The 15,488-nt window shown below is 39.5% G+C and overlaps 1 protein-coding gene across 4 annotated transcripts in view; it reads left to right on the forward strand.

The window, feature by feature from the left end:
* The window catches only part of ANKRD17 (ankyrin repeat domain 17), a 584,488-nt gene that overhangs the window by 50,202 nt on the left and 518,798 nt on the right, over positions 1-15,488 (forward strand). For all 4 annotated transcript variants that reach the window (XM_053703322.1, XM_053703325.1, XM_053703327.1 and 1 more), the window contains exon 2: positions 14,869-15,022. In XM_053703322.1, coding sequence (XP_053559297.1) covers positions 14,869-15,022 — 154 coding nt within the window. The remainder of the gene's footprint in view (positions 1-14,868; positions 15,023-15,488) is intronic.

A 15,488-nucleotide genomic window follows, 5' to 3' on the forward strand; every position in this document is an offset into this window, starting at 1 on the left:
AAAAAATCTAAGGGTAAAAACAGGGCTAATAATCGTTTTCGTTCCTTTCGTTTCAACAAAGAACAAAAGCCTGATCCTTCATCCTCAGGAGCAGTTTCAGTTTGGAAACCATCTCCAGTCTGGAATAAATCCAAGCCTTCTAGAAAAGCAAAGCCAGCTTCTAAGTCCACATGAAGGTGCGGCCCTCATTCCAGCTCAGCTGGTAGGGGGCAGATTACGTTTTTTCAAAGAAATTTGGATCAATTCTGTTCACAATCTTTGGATTCAGAACATTGTTTCAGAAGGGTACAGAATTGGTTTCAAGATGAGACCTCCTGCAAAGAGATTTTTTTCTTTCCCGTGTCCCAGTAAACCCAGCGAAAGCTCAAGCATTTCTGAAATGTGTTTCAGATCTAGAGTTGGCTGGAGTAATTATGCCAGTTCCAGTTCTGGAACAGGGGCTGGGGTTTTATTCGAATCTCTTCATTGTACCAAAGAAGGAGAATTCCTTCAGACCAGTTCTGGATCTAAAAATATTGAATCGTTATGTAAGGATACCAACATTCAAAATGGTAACTATAAGGACTATCCTGCCTTTTGTTCAGCAAGGGCATTATATGTCTACAATAGATTTACAGGATGCATATCTGCATATTCCGATTCATCCAGCTCACTATCAGTTTCTGAGATTCTCTTTCCTGGACAAGCATTACCAGTTTGTGGCTCTGCCGTTTGGCCTAGCAACAGCTCCAAGAATTTTTACAAAGGTTCTCGGTGCCCTTCTGTCTGTAATCAGAGAACAGGGTATTGTGGTATTTCCTTATTTGGACGATATCTTGGTACTTGCTCAGTCTTCACATTTAGCAGAATCTCATACGAATCGACTTGTGTTGTTTCTTCAAGATCATGGTTGGAGGATCAATTCACTAAAAAGTTCATTGATTCCTCAGACAAGGGTAACCTTTTTGGGTTTCCAGATAGATTCAGTGTCCATGACTCTGTCTTTGACAGACAAGAGACGTCTAAAATTGATTTCAGCTTGTTGAAACCTTCAGTCACAATCATTCCCTTCGGTAGCCTTATGCATGGAAATTCTAGGTCTTATGACTGCTGCATCGGACGCGATCCCCTTTGCTCGTTTTCACATGCGACCTCTTCAGCTCTGTATGCTGAACCAATGGTGCAGGGATTACACAAAGATATCTCAATTAATATCTTTAAAACCGATTGTACGACACTCTCTGACGTGGTGGACAGATCACCATCGTTTAGTTCAGGGGGCTTCTTTTGTTCTTCCGACCTGGACTGTAATTTCAACAGATGCAAGTTTTACAGGTTGGGGAGCTGTGTGGGGGTCTCTGACGGCACAAGGGGTTTGGGAATCTCAGGAGGTGAGATTACCGATCAATATTTTGGAACTCCGTGCAATTTTCAGAGCTCTTCAGTCCTGGCCTCTTCTGAAGAGAGAGTCGTTCATTTGTTTTCAGACAGACAATGTCACAACTGTGGCATACATCAATCATCAAGGAGGGACTCACAGTCCTCTGGCTATGAAAGAAGTATCTCGAATTCTGGTTTGGGCGGAATCCAGCTCCTGTCTAATCTCTGCGGTTCATATCCCAGGTATAGACAATTGGGAAGCGGATTATCTCAGTCGCCAAACGTTGCATCCGGGCGAATGGTCTCTTCACCCAGAGGTATTTCTTCAGGTTGTTCAAATGTGGGAACTTCCAGAAATAGATCTGATGGCTTCTCATCTAAACAAGAAACTTCCCAGGTATCTGTCCAGATCCCGGGATCCTCAGGCGGAGGCAGTGGATGCATTATCACTTCCTTGGAAGTATTATCCTGCCTATATCTTTCCGCCTCTAGTTCTTCTTCCAAGAGTAATCTCCAAGATTCTGAAGGAATGCTCGTTTGTTCTGCTGGTAGCTCCAGCATGGCCTCACAGGTTTTGGTATGCGGATCTTGTCCGGATGGCTTCTTGCCAGCCGTGGACTCTTCCGTTAAGACCAGACCTTCTGTCGCAAGGTCCTTTCTTCTATCAGGATCTCAAATCCTTAAATTTAAAGGTATGGAGATTGAACGCTTGATTCTTGGTCAAAGAGGTTTCTCTGATTCTAGAGAAATATATTATAGAGTCTGGAAGACTTATATTTCTTGGTGTCTTTCTCATCATTTTTCTTGGCATTCTTTTAGAATTCCGAGAATTTTGCAGTTTCTTCAGGATGGTTTGGATAAAGGTTTGTCTGCAAGTTCCTTGAAAGGACAAATCTCTGCTCTTTCTGTTCTTTTTCACAGAAAGATTGCTAATCTTCCTGATATTCATTGTTTTGTACAAGCCTTGGTTCGTATAAAACCTGTCATTAAGTCAATTTCTCCTCCTTGGAGTTTGAATTTGGTTCTGGGGGCTCTTCAAGCTCCTCCGTTTGAACCTATGCATTCATTGGACATTAAATTACTTTCTTGGAAAGTTTTGTTCCTTTTGGCCATCTCTTCTGCCAGAAGAGTCTCTGAATTGTCTGCTCTTTCTTGTGAGTCTCCTTTTCTGATTTTTCATCAGGATAAGGCGGTGTTGCGAACTTCTTTTGAATTTTTACCTAAAGTTGTGAATTCCAACAACATTAGTAGAGAAATTGTGGTTCCTTCATTATGTCCTAATCCTAAGAATTCTAAGGAGAAATCATTGCATTCTTTGGATGTTGTTAGAGCTTTGAAATATTATGTTGAAGCTACTAAGTCTTTCCGAAAGACTTCTAGTCTATTTGTCATCTTTTCCGGTTCTAGAAAAGGCCAGAAAGCTTCTGCCATTTCTTTGGCATCTTGGTTGAAATCTTTAATTAATCATGCTTATGTCGAGTCGGGTAAAACTCCGCCTCAAAGGATTACAGCTCATTCTACTAGGTCAGTGTCTACTTCCTGGGCATTTAGGAATGAAGCTTCGGTTGATCAGATTTGCAAAGCAGCAACTTGGTCTTCTTTGCATACTTTTACTAAATTCTACCATTTTGATGTGTTTTCTTCTTCTGAAGCAGTTTTTGGTAGAAAAGTACTTCAGGCAGCTGTTTCAGTTTGAATCTTCTGCTTATATTTTTTCATATTAAACTTTATTTTGGGTGTGGATTATTTTTCAGCGGAATTGGCTGTCTTTATTTTATCCCTCCCTCTCTAGTGACTCTTGCGTGGAAAGATCCACATCTTGGGTAGTCATTATCCCATACGTCACTAGCTCATGGACTCTTGCTAATTACATGAAAGAAAACATAATTTATGTAAGAACTTACCTGATAAATTCATTTCTTTCATATTAGCAAGAGTCCATGAGGCCCGCCCTTTTTTGTGGTGGTATGATTTTTTTTTGTATAAAGCACAATTATTCCAATTCCTTATTTTTTATGCTTTCGCACTTTTTTTATCACCCCACTTCTTGGCTATGCGTTAAACTGATTTGTGGGTGTGGTGAGGGGTGTATTTATAGGCATTTTGAGGTTTGGGAAACTTTGCCCCTCCTGGTAGGAATGTATATCCCATACGTCACTAGCTCATGGACTCTTGCTAATATGAAAGAAATGAATTTATCAGGTAAGTTCTTACATAAATTATGTTTTCTAATTTGTAGTTCATCACTTTTACACACTGTTGCACAAGTGAATTATCACCTCTTGAATTGTCAGTTAACTACTCCAACTTACTTAGTTATTGTAAATTATTTTTTATAAAACATTTGTGAATAAACACATAGTTGCAGCACTACATCCAGTTGCAGTCACTACACAATTACTTTATTATTATAATTTTTTTTTAAAAATATCTGTTATTAAACACATAGTTACAGCACTACATCCGGTTGCAGTCACTACATATTCGGAATTTTTTACACGCCTACTTAACCGGTCATCTGTCAAAGGACATCCATTGGTTTTAAACTGTATTGTAATTTTTGAACTTGTAATTCATTGTATTGTATTTGTAACCATTTTATGGTTTGTGTTTATATATTACATAGATCCATGTTTGTCTATATGTATTAATACATTTGAATTGTTTTTTATGCATATTTGGGTAGATCCAAAATGTATTCAGACCCAGCCTCCATTGGCGCTTTGGTATTCATTTAACATATGTATGTAACTTGTGTGCTAGAGCTTAGAGAATCTCCCTAGAATTAACGAGCAACTTAAAAAAAATAAAAAATATTTAATATTTTGTTAAAAAAAAATGATACTGAAAGTAATAGTAATATAATAATGAAATATTACTGCACTTGACTTCAGGGAAAGAGTCCTTTTTTCAAAATAAATTTTAGTATTATAGTGGCAAGTTATACCATTTAATTTGAACTAATAAAATATATATTTCTCTTGTTAATTGTAGTCAGTCCACGGGTCATCCATTACTTATGGGATTATATCTCTTCCCCAACAGGAAGTTGCAAGAGGATCACCCAAGCAGATCTGCTATATAGCTCCTCCCCTCACATGTCATATCCAGTCATTCTCTTGCAACCTAACTAAAGATAGGTCGTTGTGAGAGGTCTGTGGTGTTTTTAAACTTAGTTTATTTCTTCAATCAAAAGTTTGTTATTTTAAATGGCACCGGAGTGTGCTGTTTGTTTCTCAGGCAGCATTAGAAGAAGAATCTGCCTGCGTTTTCTATGATCTTAGCAGACGTAACTAAGATCCACTGGCTGTTCTCGCACATTCTGAGGAGTGAGGTAACTTCAGAAAAGGGGAATAGCATGCAGGGCTCCCCTGCAAACGAGGTATGTGCAGTAAATTATTTTTCTAAGCAATGGAATTGACTGAGAAAATACTGCTGATACCAATGTAATGTAAGTTCAGCCTTAAATGCAGTGGTAGCGACTAGTATTAGGCTGATGAGTGTGTGTACACTGAAGTATTTTTCTAGGGAATGGAATTTGACTCAGAAAATACTGTTAATACTAAAGTAATGTATGAGCCTTAACTGCTGTAACAGCGACTGGTAGCAGGCTTATTAATAACACTTCATCACTTTTAAAATGTATGTTCAAAACGTTTACTGGCATGTTAATCGTTTTTTGTGAGGTACTTGGTGATAAAACTTATTGGGGCATGATTTTTACCACATGGCTAACCTTTGTTTCTGCATAGAAACAGTTAACTGAGCTTCCCCACTGTTGTAATATGAGTGGGAGGGGCCTATTTTAGCGCTTTTTTGCGCAGTAAAATTTCAGTCACAATCTTCCTACTTCATCCTCCATGATCCAGGACGTCTCTAGAGAGCTCAGGGGTCTTAAATTCATTTTGAGGGAGGTAATCAGTCACAGCAGACCTGTGACAGTGTGTTTGACTGTGATAAAAACGTTAATTATTAAATTGTTATCCGTTTTTGGGTATTAAGGGGCTAATCATCCATTTGCTGGTGGGTGCAATCCTTTGCTAACTTAATACATTTACTGTGAAAATTTGGTTGCTATAACTAATTTGGTTCATTGTTATTTCAACTGTGACAGCTTTTTGTGCTTCTTAAAGGCGCAGTAGCGTTTTTTATATTGCTTGTAAATTTAGTTGAAAGTATTTTCCAAGCTTGCTAGTCTCATTGCTAGTCTGTTTAAACATGTCTGACACAGATGAATCTCTTTGTTCACTATGTTTGAAGGCCTATGTGGAGCCCCATAGAAATTTGTGTACTAAATGCATTGATGTCACTTTAAATAAAAGTCCATCTTTACATGTAAAGAAATTATCACCAGACAACGAGGGGGAAGTTATGCCGACTAACTCTCCTCACGTGTCAGTACCTTCGCCTCCCGCTCAGGAGGTGCGTGATATTGTGGCGCCAAGTACATCAGAGAGGCCCATACAAATCACTTTGCAAGACATGGCTACTGTTATGACAGAAGTATTATCTAAATTGCCAGAATTAAGAGGCAAGCGCGATTGCTCTGGGTTAAGGACAGAGCGTGCTGATGATGGGAGAGCCATGTCCGATACTGCGTCACAATTTGCAGAACATGAGGACGGAGAGCTTCATTCTGTGGGTGACGGATCTGATCCAGGGAGACTGGATTCAGAGATTTCTAATTTTAAATTTAAGCTTGAGAACCTCCGCGTATTGCTAGGGGAGGTATTAGCGGCTCTGAATGATTGTAACACGGTTGCAATTCCAGAGAAATTATGTAGGCTGGATAGATACTATGCGGTACCGGTGTGTACTGACGTTTTTCCTATACCTAAGAGGCTTACAGAAATTATTAGCAAGGAGTGGGATAGACCCGGTGTGCCCTTTTCCCCCCCTCCTATATTTAGGAAAATGTTTCCAATAGACGCCACTACACGGGACTTATGGCAGACGGTCCCTAAGGTGGAGGGAGCAGTTTCTACTTTGGCTAAGCGTACCACTATCCCGGTGGAGGATAGTTGTGCCTTTTCAGATCCAATGGATAAAAAATTAGGTTACCTTAAGAAAATGTTTGTTCAACAAGGTTTTATTTTACAGCCCCTTGCATGCATTGCGCCTGTCACTGCTGCGGCGGCATTCTGGTTTGAGTCTCTGGAAGAGGCCATTCGCACAGCTTAATTGGATGAAATTATGAACAAGCTTAAAACACTTAAGCTAGCTAACGCATTTGTTTCTGATGCCGTCGTACATTTAACCAAACTTACGGCTAAGAACTCCGGATTCGCCATCCAAGCGCGCAGAGCGCTATGGCTTAAATCCTGGTCAGCTGACGTGACTTCTAAATCTAAATTGCTTAATATTCCTTTCAAAGGGCAGACCTTATTCGGGCCCGGCTTGAAAGAAATTATCGCTGACATTACGGGAGGTAAGGGCCATGCTCTGCCTCAGGACAGGGCCAAATCAAAGGCCAAACAGTCTAATTTTCGTGCCTTTCGTAACCTCAAGGCAGGAGCAGCATCAACTTCCTCCGCTCCAAAACAGGAAGGAGCTGTTGCTCGTTACAGACAGGGCTGGAAAACTAACCAGTCCTGGAACAAGGGCAAGCAGGCCAGAAAACCTGCTGCTGCCCCTAAGACAGCATGAAGAGAGGCCCCCCTATCCGGAAACGGATCTAGTGGGGGGCAGACTTTCTCTCTTTGCCCAGGCTTGGGCAAGAGATGTCCAGGATCCCTGGGCGTTGGAGATCATATCTCAGGGATATCTTCTGGACTTCAAAGCTTCTCCACAAGGGAGATTTCATCTTTCAAGGTTATCAGCAAACCAAATAAAGAAAGAGGCGTTTCTACGCTGTGTACAAGACCTTTTACTAATGGGGGTGATCCACCCAGTTCCGCGGACGGAACACGGGCAAGGATTCTATTCAAATCTGTTTGTGGTTCCCAAGAAAGAGGGAACCTTCAGACCAATCTTGGACTTAAAAATCCTAAACAAATTCCTAAGAGTTCCATCATTCAAAATGGAAACTATTCGAACCATCCTACCCATGATCCAAGAGGGTCAGTACATGACCACAGTGGACTTAAAGATGCCTACCTTCACATACCGATTCACAAGGATCATTATCGGTACCTAAGATTTGCCTTCCTAGACAGGCATTACCAGTTTGTAGCTCTTCCCTTCGGGTTAGCTACGGCTCCAAGAATCTTTACAAAGGTTCTGGGCTCACTTCTGGCGGTACTAAGACCGCGAGGCATAGCGGTGGCTCCGTACCTAGACGACATTCTTATACAAGCGTCAAGTTTTCAAATTGCCAAGTCTCATACAGAGATAGTTCTGGCATTTCTGAGGTCGCATGGGTGGAAGGTGAACGTGGGAAAGAGTTCTCTATTACCACTTACAAGGGTTCCCTTCCTAGGGACACTTTTATAGATTCTGTAGAGATGAGAATTTACCTGACGGAGGCCAGGTTATCAAAACTTCTAAATGCTTGCCGTGCCCTTCATTCCATTCCACACCCGTCAGTAGCTCAGTGCATGGAAGTAATCGGCTTAATGGTAGCGGCAATGGACATAGTACCATTTGCGCGCCTGCATCTCAGACCGCTGCAATTGTGCATGCTAAGTCAGTGGAATGGGGATTACTCAGATTTGTCCCCTCGGCTAAATCTGGATCAAGAGACCAGAGAATCTCTTCTATGGTGGCTTTCTCGGCCCCATCTGTCCAAGGGGATGACCTTTCGCAGGCCAGATTGGACGATTGTAACAACAGACGCCAGCCTTCTAGGTTGGGGCGCAGTCTGGAATTCCCTGAAGGCTCAGGGATCGTGGACTCAGGAGGAGACACTCCTCCCAATAAATATTCTGGAGTTAAGAGCAATATTCAATGCTCTTCTAGCTTGGCCTCAGTTAGCAACTCTGAGGTTCATCAGATTTCAGTCGGACAACATCACGACTGTGGCTTACATCAACCATCAAGGGGGAACCAGGAGTTCCCTAGCGATGTTGGAAGTCTCAAAGATAATTCGCTGGGCAGAGTCTCACTCTTGCCACCTGTCAGCGATCTACATCCCAGGCGTGGAGAACTGGGAGGCGGATTTTCTAAGTCGCCAGACTTTTCATCCGGGGGAGTGGGAACTTCATCCGGAGGTCTTCGCCCAACTGATTCATCGTTGGGGCAAACCAGATCTGGATCTCATGGCGTCTCGCCAGAACGCCAAGCTTCCTTGTTACGGATCCAGGTCCAGGGACCCGGGAGCGGTGCTGATAGATGCTCTGACAGCCCCTTGGGTCTTCAACATGGCTTATGTGTTTCCACCATTTCCGATGCTTCCTCGACTGATTGCCAAGATCAAACAGGAGAGAGCATCGGTGATTCTGATAGCGCCTGCGTGGCCACGCAGGACCTGGTATGCAGACCTAGTGGACAGGTCGTCCTGTCCACCATGGTCTCTGCCTCTTAGGCAGGACCTTCTAATTCAGGGTCCTTTCAACCATCCAAATCTAATTTCTCTGAGGCTGACTGCATGGAGATTGAACGCTTGATTCTATCAAAGCGTGGCTTCTCGGAGTCGGTTATTGATACCTTAATACAGGCTTGGAAACCTGTTACCAGAAGAATTTACCATAAGATATGGCGTAAATACTTATATTGGTGCGAATCCAAGAGTTACTCATGGAGTAAGGTTAGGATTCCTAGGATATTGTCTTTTCTACAAGAGGGTTTAGAAAAGGGCTTATCCGCTAGTTTGTTAAAGGGACAGATTTCTGCTCTGTCTATTCTTCTACACAAGCGTCTGGCAGAAGTTCCAGACGTTCAGGCTTTTTGTCAGGCTTTGGCTAGGATTAAGCCTGTGTTTAAAACTGTTGCTCCGCCGTGGAGCTTAAACTTAGTTCTTACGTTCTGCAAGGCGTTCCATTTGAACCCCTTCATTCCATTGATATCAAGCTGTTATCTTGGAAAGTTCTGTTTTTGATGGCTATTTCCTCGGCTCGAAGAGTCTCTGAGTTATCTGCCTTACATAGTGATTCTCCTTATCTGATTTTTCATTCAGACAAGGTAGTTCTGCGTACTTAACCTGGGTTCTTACCTAAGGTAGTTTCTAACAGGAATATCAATCAAGAGATTGTTGTTCCATCTTTGTGTCCTAACCCTTCTTCAAAGAAGGAACAACTTTTACATAATCTGGACGTAGTCCGTGCCCTGAAGTTCTATTAGCAGGCAACTAAAGATTTTCGTCAAACTTCTTCCCTGTTTGTCGTTTACTCTGGACAGAGGAGAGGTCAAAAGGCTTCGGCTTCCACCTGGGCCTTTAAAAATGAGGCCTCTGTTGAACAGATTTGCAAGGCTGCAACTTGGTCTTCACTTCACACTTTTTCAAAATTTTACAAATTTGACACTTTTGCTTCTTCAGAGGCTATTTTTGGGAGAAAGGTACTTCAGGCAGTGGTTCCCTCCATTTAAAGTTCCTGCCTTGTCCCTCCCTTCATCCGTGTACTTTAGCTTTGGTATTGGTATCCCATAAGTAATGGATGACCCTTGGACTGACTACACTTAACAAGAGAAAACATAATTTATGCTTACCTGATAAATTTATTTCTCTTGTAGTGTAGTCAGTCCACGGCCCGCCCTGTCTTTTAAGGCAGTTCTAAATTTTAATTAAACTTCAGTCACCACTGCACCCTATGGTTTCTCCTTTCTCGTCTTGTTTCGGTCGAATGACTGGATATGACATGTGAGGGGAGGAGCTATATAGCAGATCTGCTTGGGTGATCCTCTTGCAACTTCCTGTTGGGGAAGAGATATAATCCCATAAGTAATGGACTGACTACACTACAAGAGAAATAAATTTATCAGGTAAGCATAAATTATGTTTTTAAGACAATCTTTCAACAGCCAAGCTATTGCTTGAATGGAGTATGAGAGCAAAACTGTTAAAGGCTTCTCTTAATAATATATATATATTTCACCCACAAATGTGTGAAACAATCAATAATCTCTTATCTCAGGCTTTTTTTAAACTCTAAATATTATTTTAAAATGTAATGAATATTGTACTAAGGCAATATTACATTATATTTATACTTATTTGAGTTTTCAATTTAAATTTAAACACATAAGTGTATGCAAAAATCAATGTCACACATTGGGCTTCCAATTATTATTGAATTTTATGTGTCTCAAAAAAAGAGGCTCATTGAAACTGACCAGTAAATTGCAACTATTCAAAGTCTGTGTTATTTAAGAACAGCTGCTTCTGCATCTTTCTCATTGCACATTTTAGAAATGATTAATAATCATTTTATGGACATGTTTACTTATGCCTAAAAGAACCCCACAGATAGGATTTCATATTCAGTACTCATTAGGCAATGAATGATGTAAATAGATAATGCTATACTATTGGTTCTAGTTATATGATGCAGAGTCAGTCACCTACTAAATCTATCAATACAATGTTATAATATTGATTAATTACATTTCAAAATAATAAAGTTATTATTTTGATTAAATATTTAAAATTGTATAGTTGAAAGCACTACACAATTGTGGACCGCTAACATTATAGTGTTGTGACGCCTAAAACACCGTAAAAAGACTGGAGAGCCGATCTTAGAGATTTATACTTGAAATGAGCATGCACTATTGTGAATACGTTGTGGGTAATGTAGGCATCATCAGTGCTGTAATCTGCATGCGCGAATAGACAAACCAATTGCGCCTTCGTAAATTGACAAGCTCATATTATAATTATATGCAAATACACGCATGCAGATTGGCAATTGAGGTACCGTGTACGGCGCATATTTGAGGGCTGGAAGAAGTGTCATGCGGGTAAAATAAAATTTTATTTTATAAAGATATGGAGCTTCATTTCAAGAAAAAATAAGGTAGATTGGATTGTTGATTGATGTTGTTTAAAATATGTGGTCCATTTTTAACCGAAAAAGCAAAAGTTAGTAATCCTTTAAGCTACATTTGTGTCAAGTTTTTATATATATACAGCTTCTAAACTCTTCCACCTAGATTTAAAAAAAAATGCTACTTATATGGACATTGTACACTAGATTTTTCTTTGCATAAGTGATTTGTAGATGATCTATTAATTTAGCCGATCTAGTAGTGTTTTTATAAAAAGCTTTAGTTTTTGCTTTAAGAACAATGTGCTGATTTTCAGACTCCTAACCAAGCCCCACAGTGCCAGATGTATACGTATGTTTACAGACTCATGCAGGCTCCTGTTTGTTATGTCTTTTCATATGCAAGGAAGGGGGAGGTGGGGAGTGTCTATTTTTGTTTGCACAGCCCCTTTCACTGGGTGTCCCAGACTACCTCATCAACAGTGTTAAAGGGACAGTCAACCCAAAAACCGTTTTAAGTTATACATATAAACTTTCCATCAATCATCATTTACCAATGTAGCCCAGTTTTGTAATATATTTGTGTTTGCCAGAAAAATAACTTACTGTTTGCACCGCAGCCGTTTCAAAATGTCCGTTAAGCCCCTCCCCTTTTTCATCATCAGTGACATCACCATGTTGTGATCTGTGTAATTTTTCTATCCTCTTGTAATCTGCCTTTGCGCTATGCGCCTATTGTACTGAAGCCGGTTACGAGGAGGATACAGTAGAAGATCACTATTGATAATATTGCATGCTCTGTAATTTGTGCCTTTAATATTTCTGTGACAACCTCTGATAACATATTGGCTGACAATTAGCAAAATGCAGAGTTACAGAGGGGGACTGGCATTAGGTATGCGCATGTAACAACTAAAACAAAAAGTATGTGTGTGCAGGCAAATTAGTGAGCAAGCTTACGGCGTAAAAACCAGCCCTGGAGACAAACAGCCCTGGAGACAAACAGCCCGTGTGTGTTACTTAAAGGGACACTGAACCCAAAATTTTTCTTTCTTGATTCAGATAAAGCATGCAATTTTAAGCAGCTTTCTAATTTACTCCTATTATCAATTTGTCTTTGTTCACTTGCTATCTTTATTTGAAAAAGAAGACATCTAAGCATCTTTTTTTGGTTCAGTACTCTAGACAGCACTTTTTTTTATTGATGGATGAATTTATCCACCAATCAGCAAGAATAACCCAGGTTATTCACCAAAAATGGGCCGGCATCTAAACTTACATTCTTGCATTTCAAATAAAGATACCAAGAGAATTAAGAAAATTTGATAATAGGAGTAAATTAGAAAGTTGCTTAAAATTGCATGCTCTATCTGAATCACAAAAGAAAATATTTGGGTTCAGTGTCCCTTTAAATGGGCAGTAAAAGTATGTGCACAGTATAAAGGGGACTGTGTTGTGCAATGTCGGTCTTCCCATAGCACAGCTAGTCTCTCAGTGTCTGTGTCTGCCTTCCTATAGCACAGCTAGTCTTTCTGTGTCTGCCTTTCTATAGCACAAGATACTAGTTTTACACACAAGCTTAGTAGTTAAGTAACACACACAGGCTGTTTGTCTCCAGGGCTGGTTTTTACACCGTAAGCTTGCTCACTAATTTGCCTGCACACACATACTTTTTGTTTTAGTTGTTACATGCGCATACCTAACGCCAGTCCACCTCTGTAACTCTGCATTTTGCCAATTGTCAGCCAATATGTTATCAGAGGTTGTCACAGAAATATTAAAGGCACAAATTACAGAGCATGCAATATTATCACTAGTGATCCTCTACTGTATCCTCCTCGTAACCGGCTTCAGTACAATAGGCGCATGGTGGTGTCACTGATGATGGAAAAAGGGAGGGGCTTAATGGACATTTTTAAACAGCTGTGGCGCGAACAGTAAGTTATTTTACTGGCAAACACAATATATTACAAAACTTGGCTACATTGGTAAATGATGATTGATAAGTTTATATGTATAACTTAAAATGGTTTTTGGGTTGCCTGTCCCTTTTAAACTTGGAGCTTCTAAGTAGGTTTTTATACTGAACTTTTAGATCAGTATCTCTGCATAGTCTTCTTTATAGTAGTTTCTATTACATTCAGTTATATGAAAATTGGTGTATGCCCCTTTTAATTGGTACTGATCACCAAATCAGCCTTCTCTATTTACATATGGCTTCCTATTCCCTCATTTTGTATTGCCCCAGCTAGATCAGTGCTCTACTTACCTCACATAAGCCACACTCCTGTTGTCAATGCCTCTCCCTCTACATCTCCAAGTTGCCAGTGCTGCTTCTCTGTGCCTCCACACTGATGCAACTGCACTTCACCTTCACGGTGATGCTCCCCTCAAGCCAAAGCTCCATCTTTACATCAGCATTTCATTGCTGCAGTTACTCGCACATCCTTCGATAGTGAGTAAAAGTGGATTTAACATTCACTCATATTTAACTACTCGCCAAAGTTACATTTTTACTTGCCAATGGCTAGTAGGCGAGTGGAAATTTTGAGCTGCAAAATCATGTTTCTTTCTAATGATACAGTGAGTCCACGGATCATCATAATTACTATTGGGAATACCACTCCTGCAGGCCAAGGTAAGCATAATTTCATTTTTTCTTCTGGAATTCTGTATGAATAGAAGGGTTACTTATTCTAACTATATGATCTTCTTTTTTTTAACAGTTAATTTCATGATTACAGTTATGTACCTCTTAATGGAGTTTTTTGTACATTTTCTTTTATAATCTCTTCAAGAAACAATTACCCTTTCCAGTTATGTTATCATGTGCTCTCACTTGATAACTGGTACCATATGTCTAAATGGCAAATTTTCCTTCACTATAAGGTTGAAAATGATAGGCATATTATACACTATTGACATCATTTTGCTTAAAAAATGTTCAGCCTGTAATGTATTGTGATCATTTATACAAAAATAAAATGTGGGCAAAATTATGTTTTTGACAAGATCTTTGTTTGTTATGGCCATATTGTTTGTATTAAACGTAATTGTTGTATAAGTATTTAAAGAAATCAGACTGTTGAAGAAAATCCTTAGTTTCTGACCATATTAATAAAAACACAATAGCACTTTTTTGTATTGTACAGTAGTATATTTTTGTCTCATACTATTTTTTGTGCGATTCTTTTCTTTTTGTTGCAGTTGTTAAAAGTAAATTAAAACATGGTTACGTCTGAAATAAACCCTTGATAATATCATCTTCAATGAATCCTCTGTTGGCTCTGTGTGTGTACTGTGGAGCTGGTCAGTGCCACTTTTCTGTGTAAAGTAGAAGAGACAGAGCGTTATTGGAGACACCCTTGTTTTGTATTGCTGAGGAAAGGGTTCCATCCCACAACATTTTTTATGTCTGTCACTCTTTGTGATGGTGAATTGAAGCAATGCAGAAGTAAAAAAATTGCTTGCTTGCATTGATCAGTAATTAAAGTGCTATACAATTGATATAATTATTTGCAAGTATACATTTGAGGGAGTTTGTGGTAGATATCCACTTGGCAAGACCAGCACCAGAAGTGATATACTTTTTATTGTACAATTCAGTGTAGCACAACTAATTTTTTTTTTCTTCTATTGTCTTTTGCAGGTAGAATCATTTATTCTGGACCAAGATGATTTGGAAAACCCAATGCTGGAGACTGCTTCCAAACTACTACTTTCAGGAACAGCTGATGGTGCTGATTTAAGATCAGTAGATCCAGAAACACAAGCTAGGCTTGAGGCTCTTCTAGAAGCTGCAGGTATGTGTTTAAGCACATAATGTCTTTTTATTTCCATATGCATACACCATTTATACACAGTACAGAACATAAATACATATACTTTTATTCAGTTGTATATATGTTTATATGCTTCTAAATTGTCACATCTATTTTTTTAAATGCTGTCTGTTGAATTCTATGGTTTTACGTATCAGTACATAATAAAAATCACCTGGTTCTTAGCATGTCTTAAAATTAGGTAAATACCTTTATATTAACAACAACACATGACCTATTATATGGTGTCATGACTTATTTAACAAAAATAAAGCCAAAATAGAGAAGCCATTTGTAAAAACAAAATATGTCCTTACTGCTTCCATAGGAATTAAGAGGCTAAGTAGTAGCCAGGTGCTGCTAATCAAAAGACCTTAATAAATTGATCATCAGCAAGTGTGACCACCTCTATAAAATCCAAAGTTTTATCGTTTTGCTGGTCTGGAGC

This window comes from Bombina bombina, chromosome 2 (genome assembly GCF_027579735.1).
Source record: "Bombina bombina isolate aBomBom1 chromosome 2, aBomBom1.pri, whole genome shotgun sequence".
NCBI lineage: Eukaryota > Metazoa > Chordata > Amphibia > Anura > Bombinatoridae > Bombina > Bombina bombina.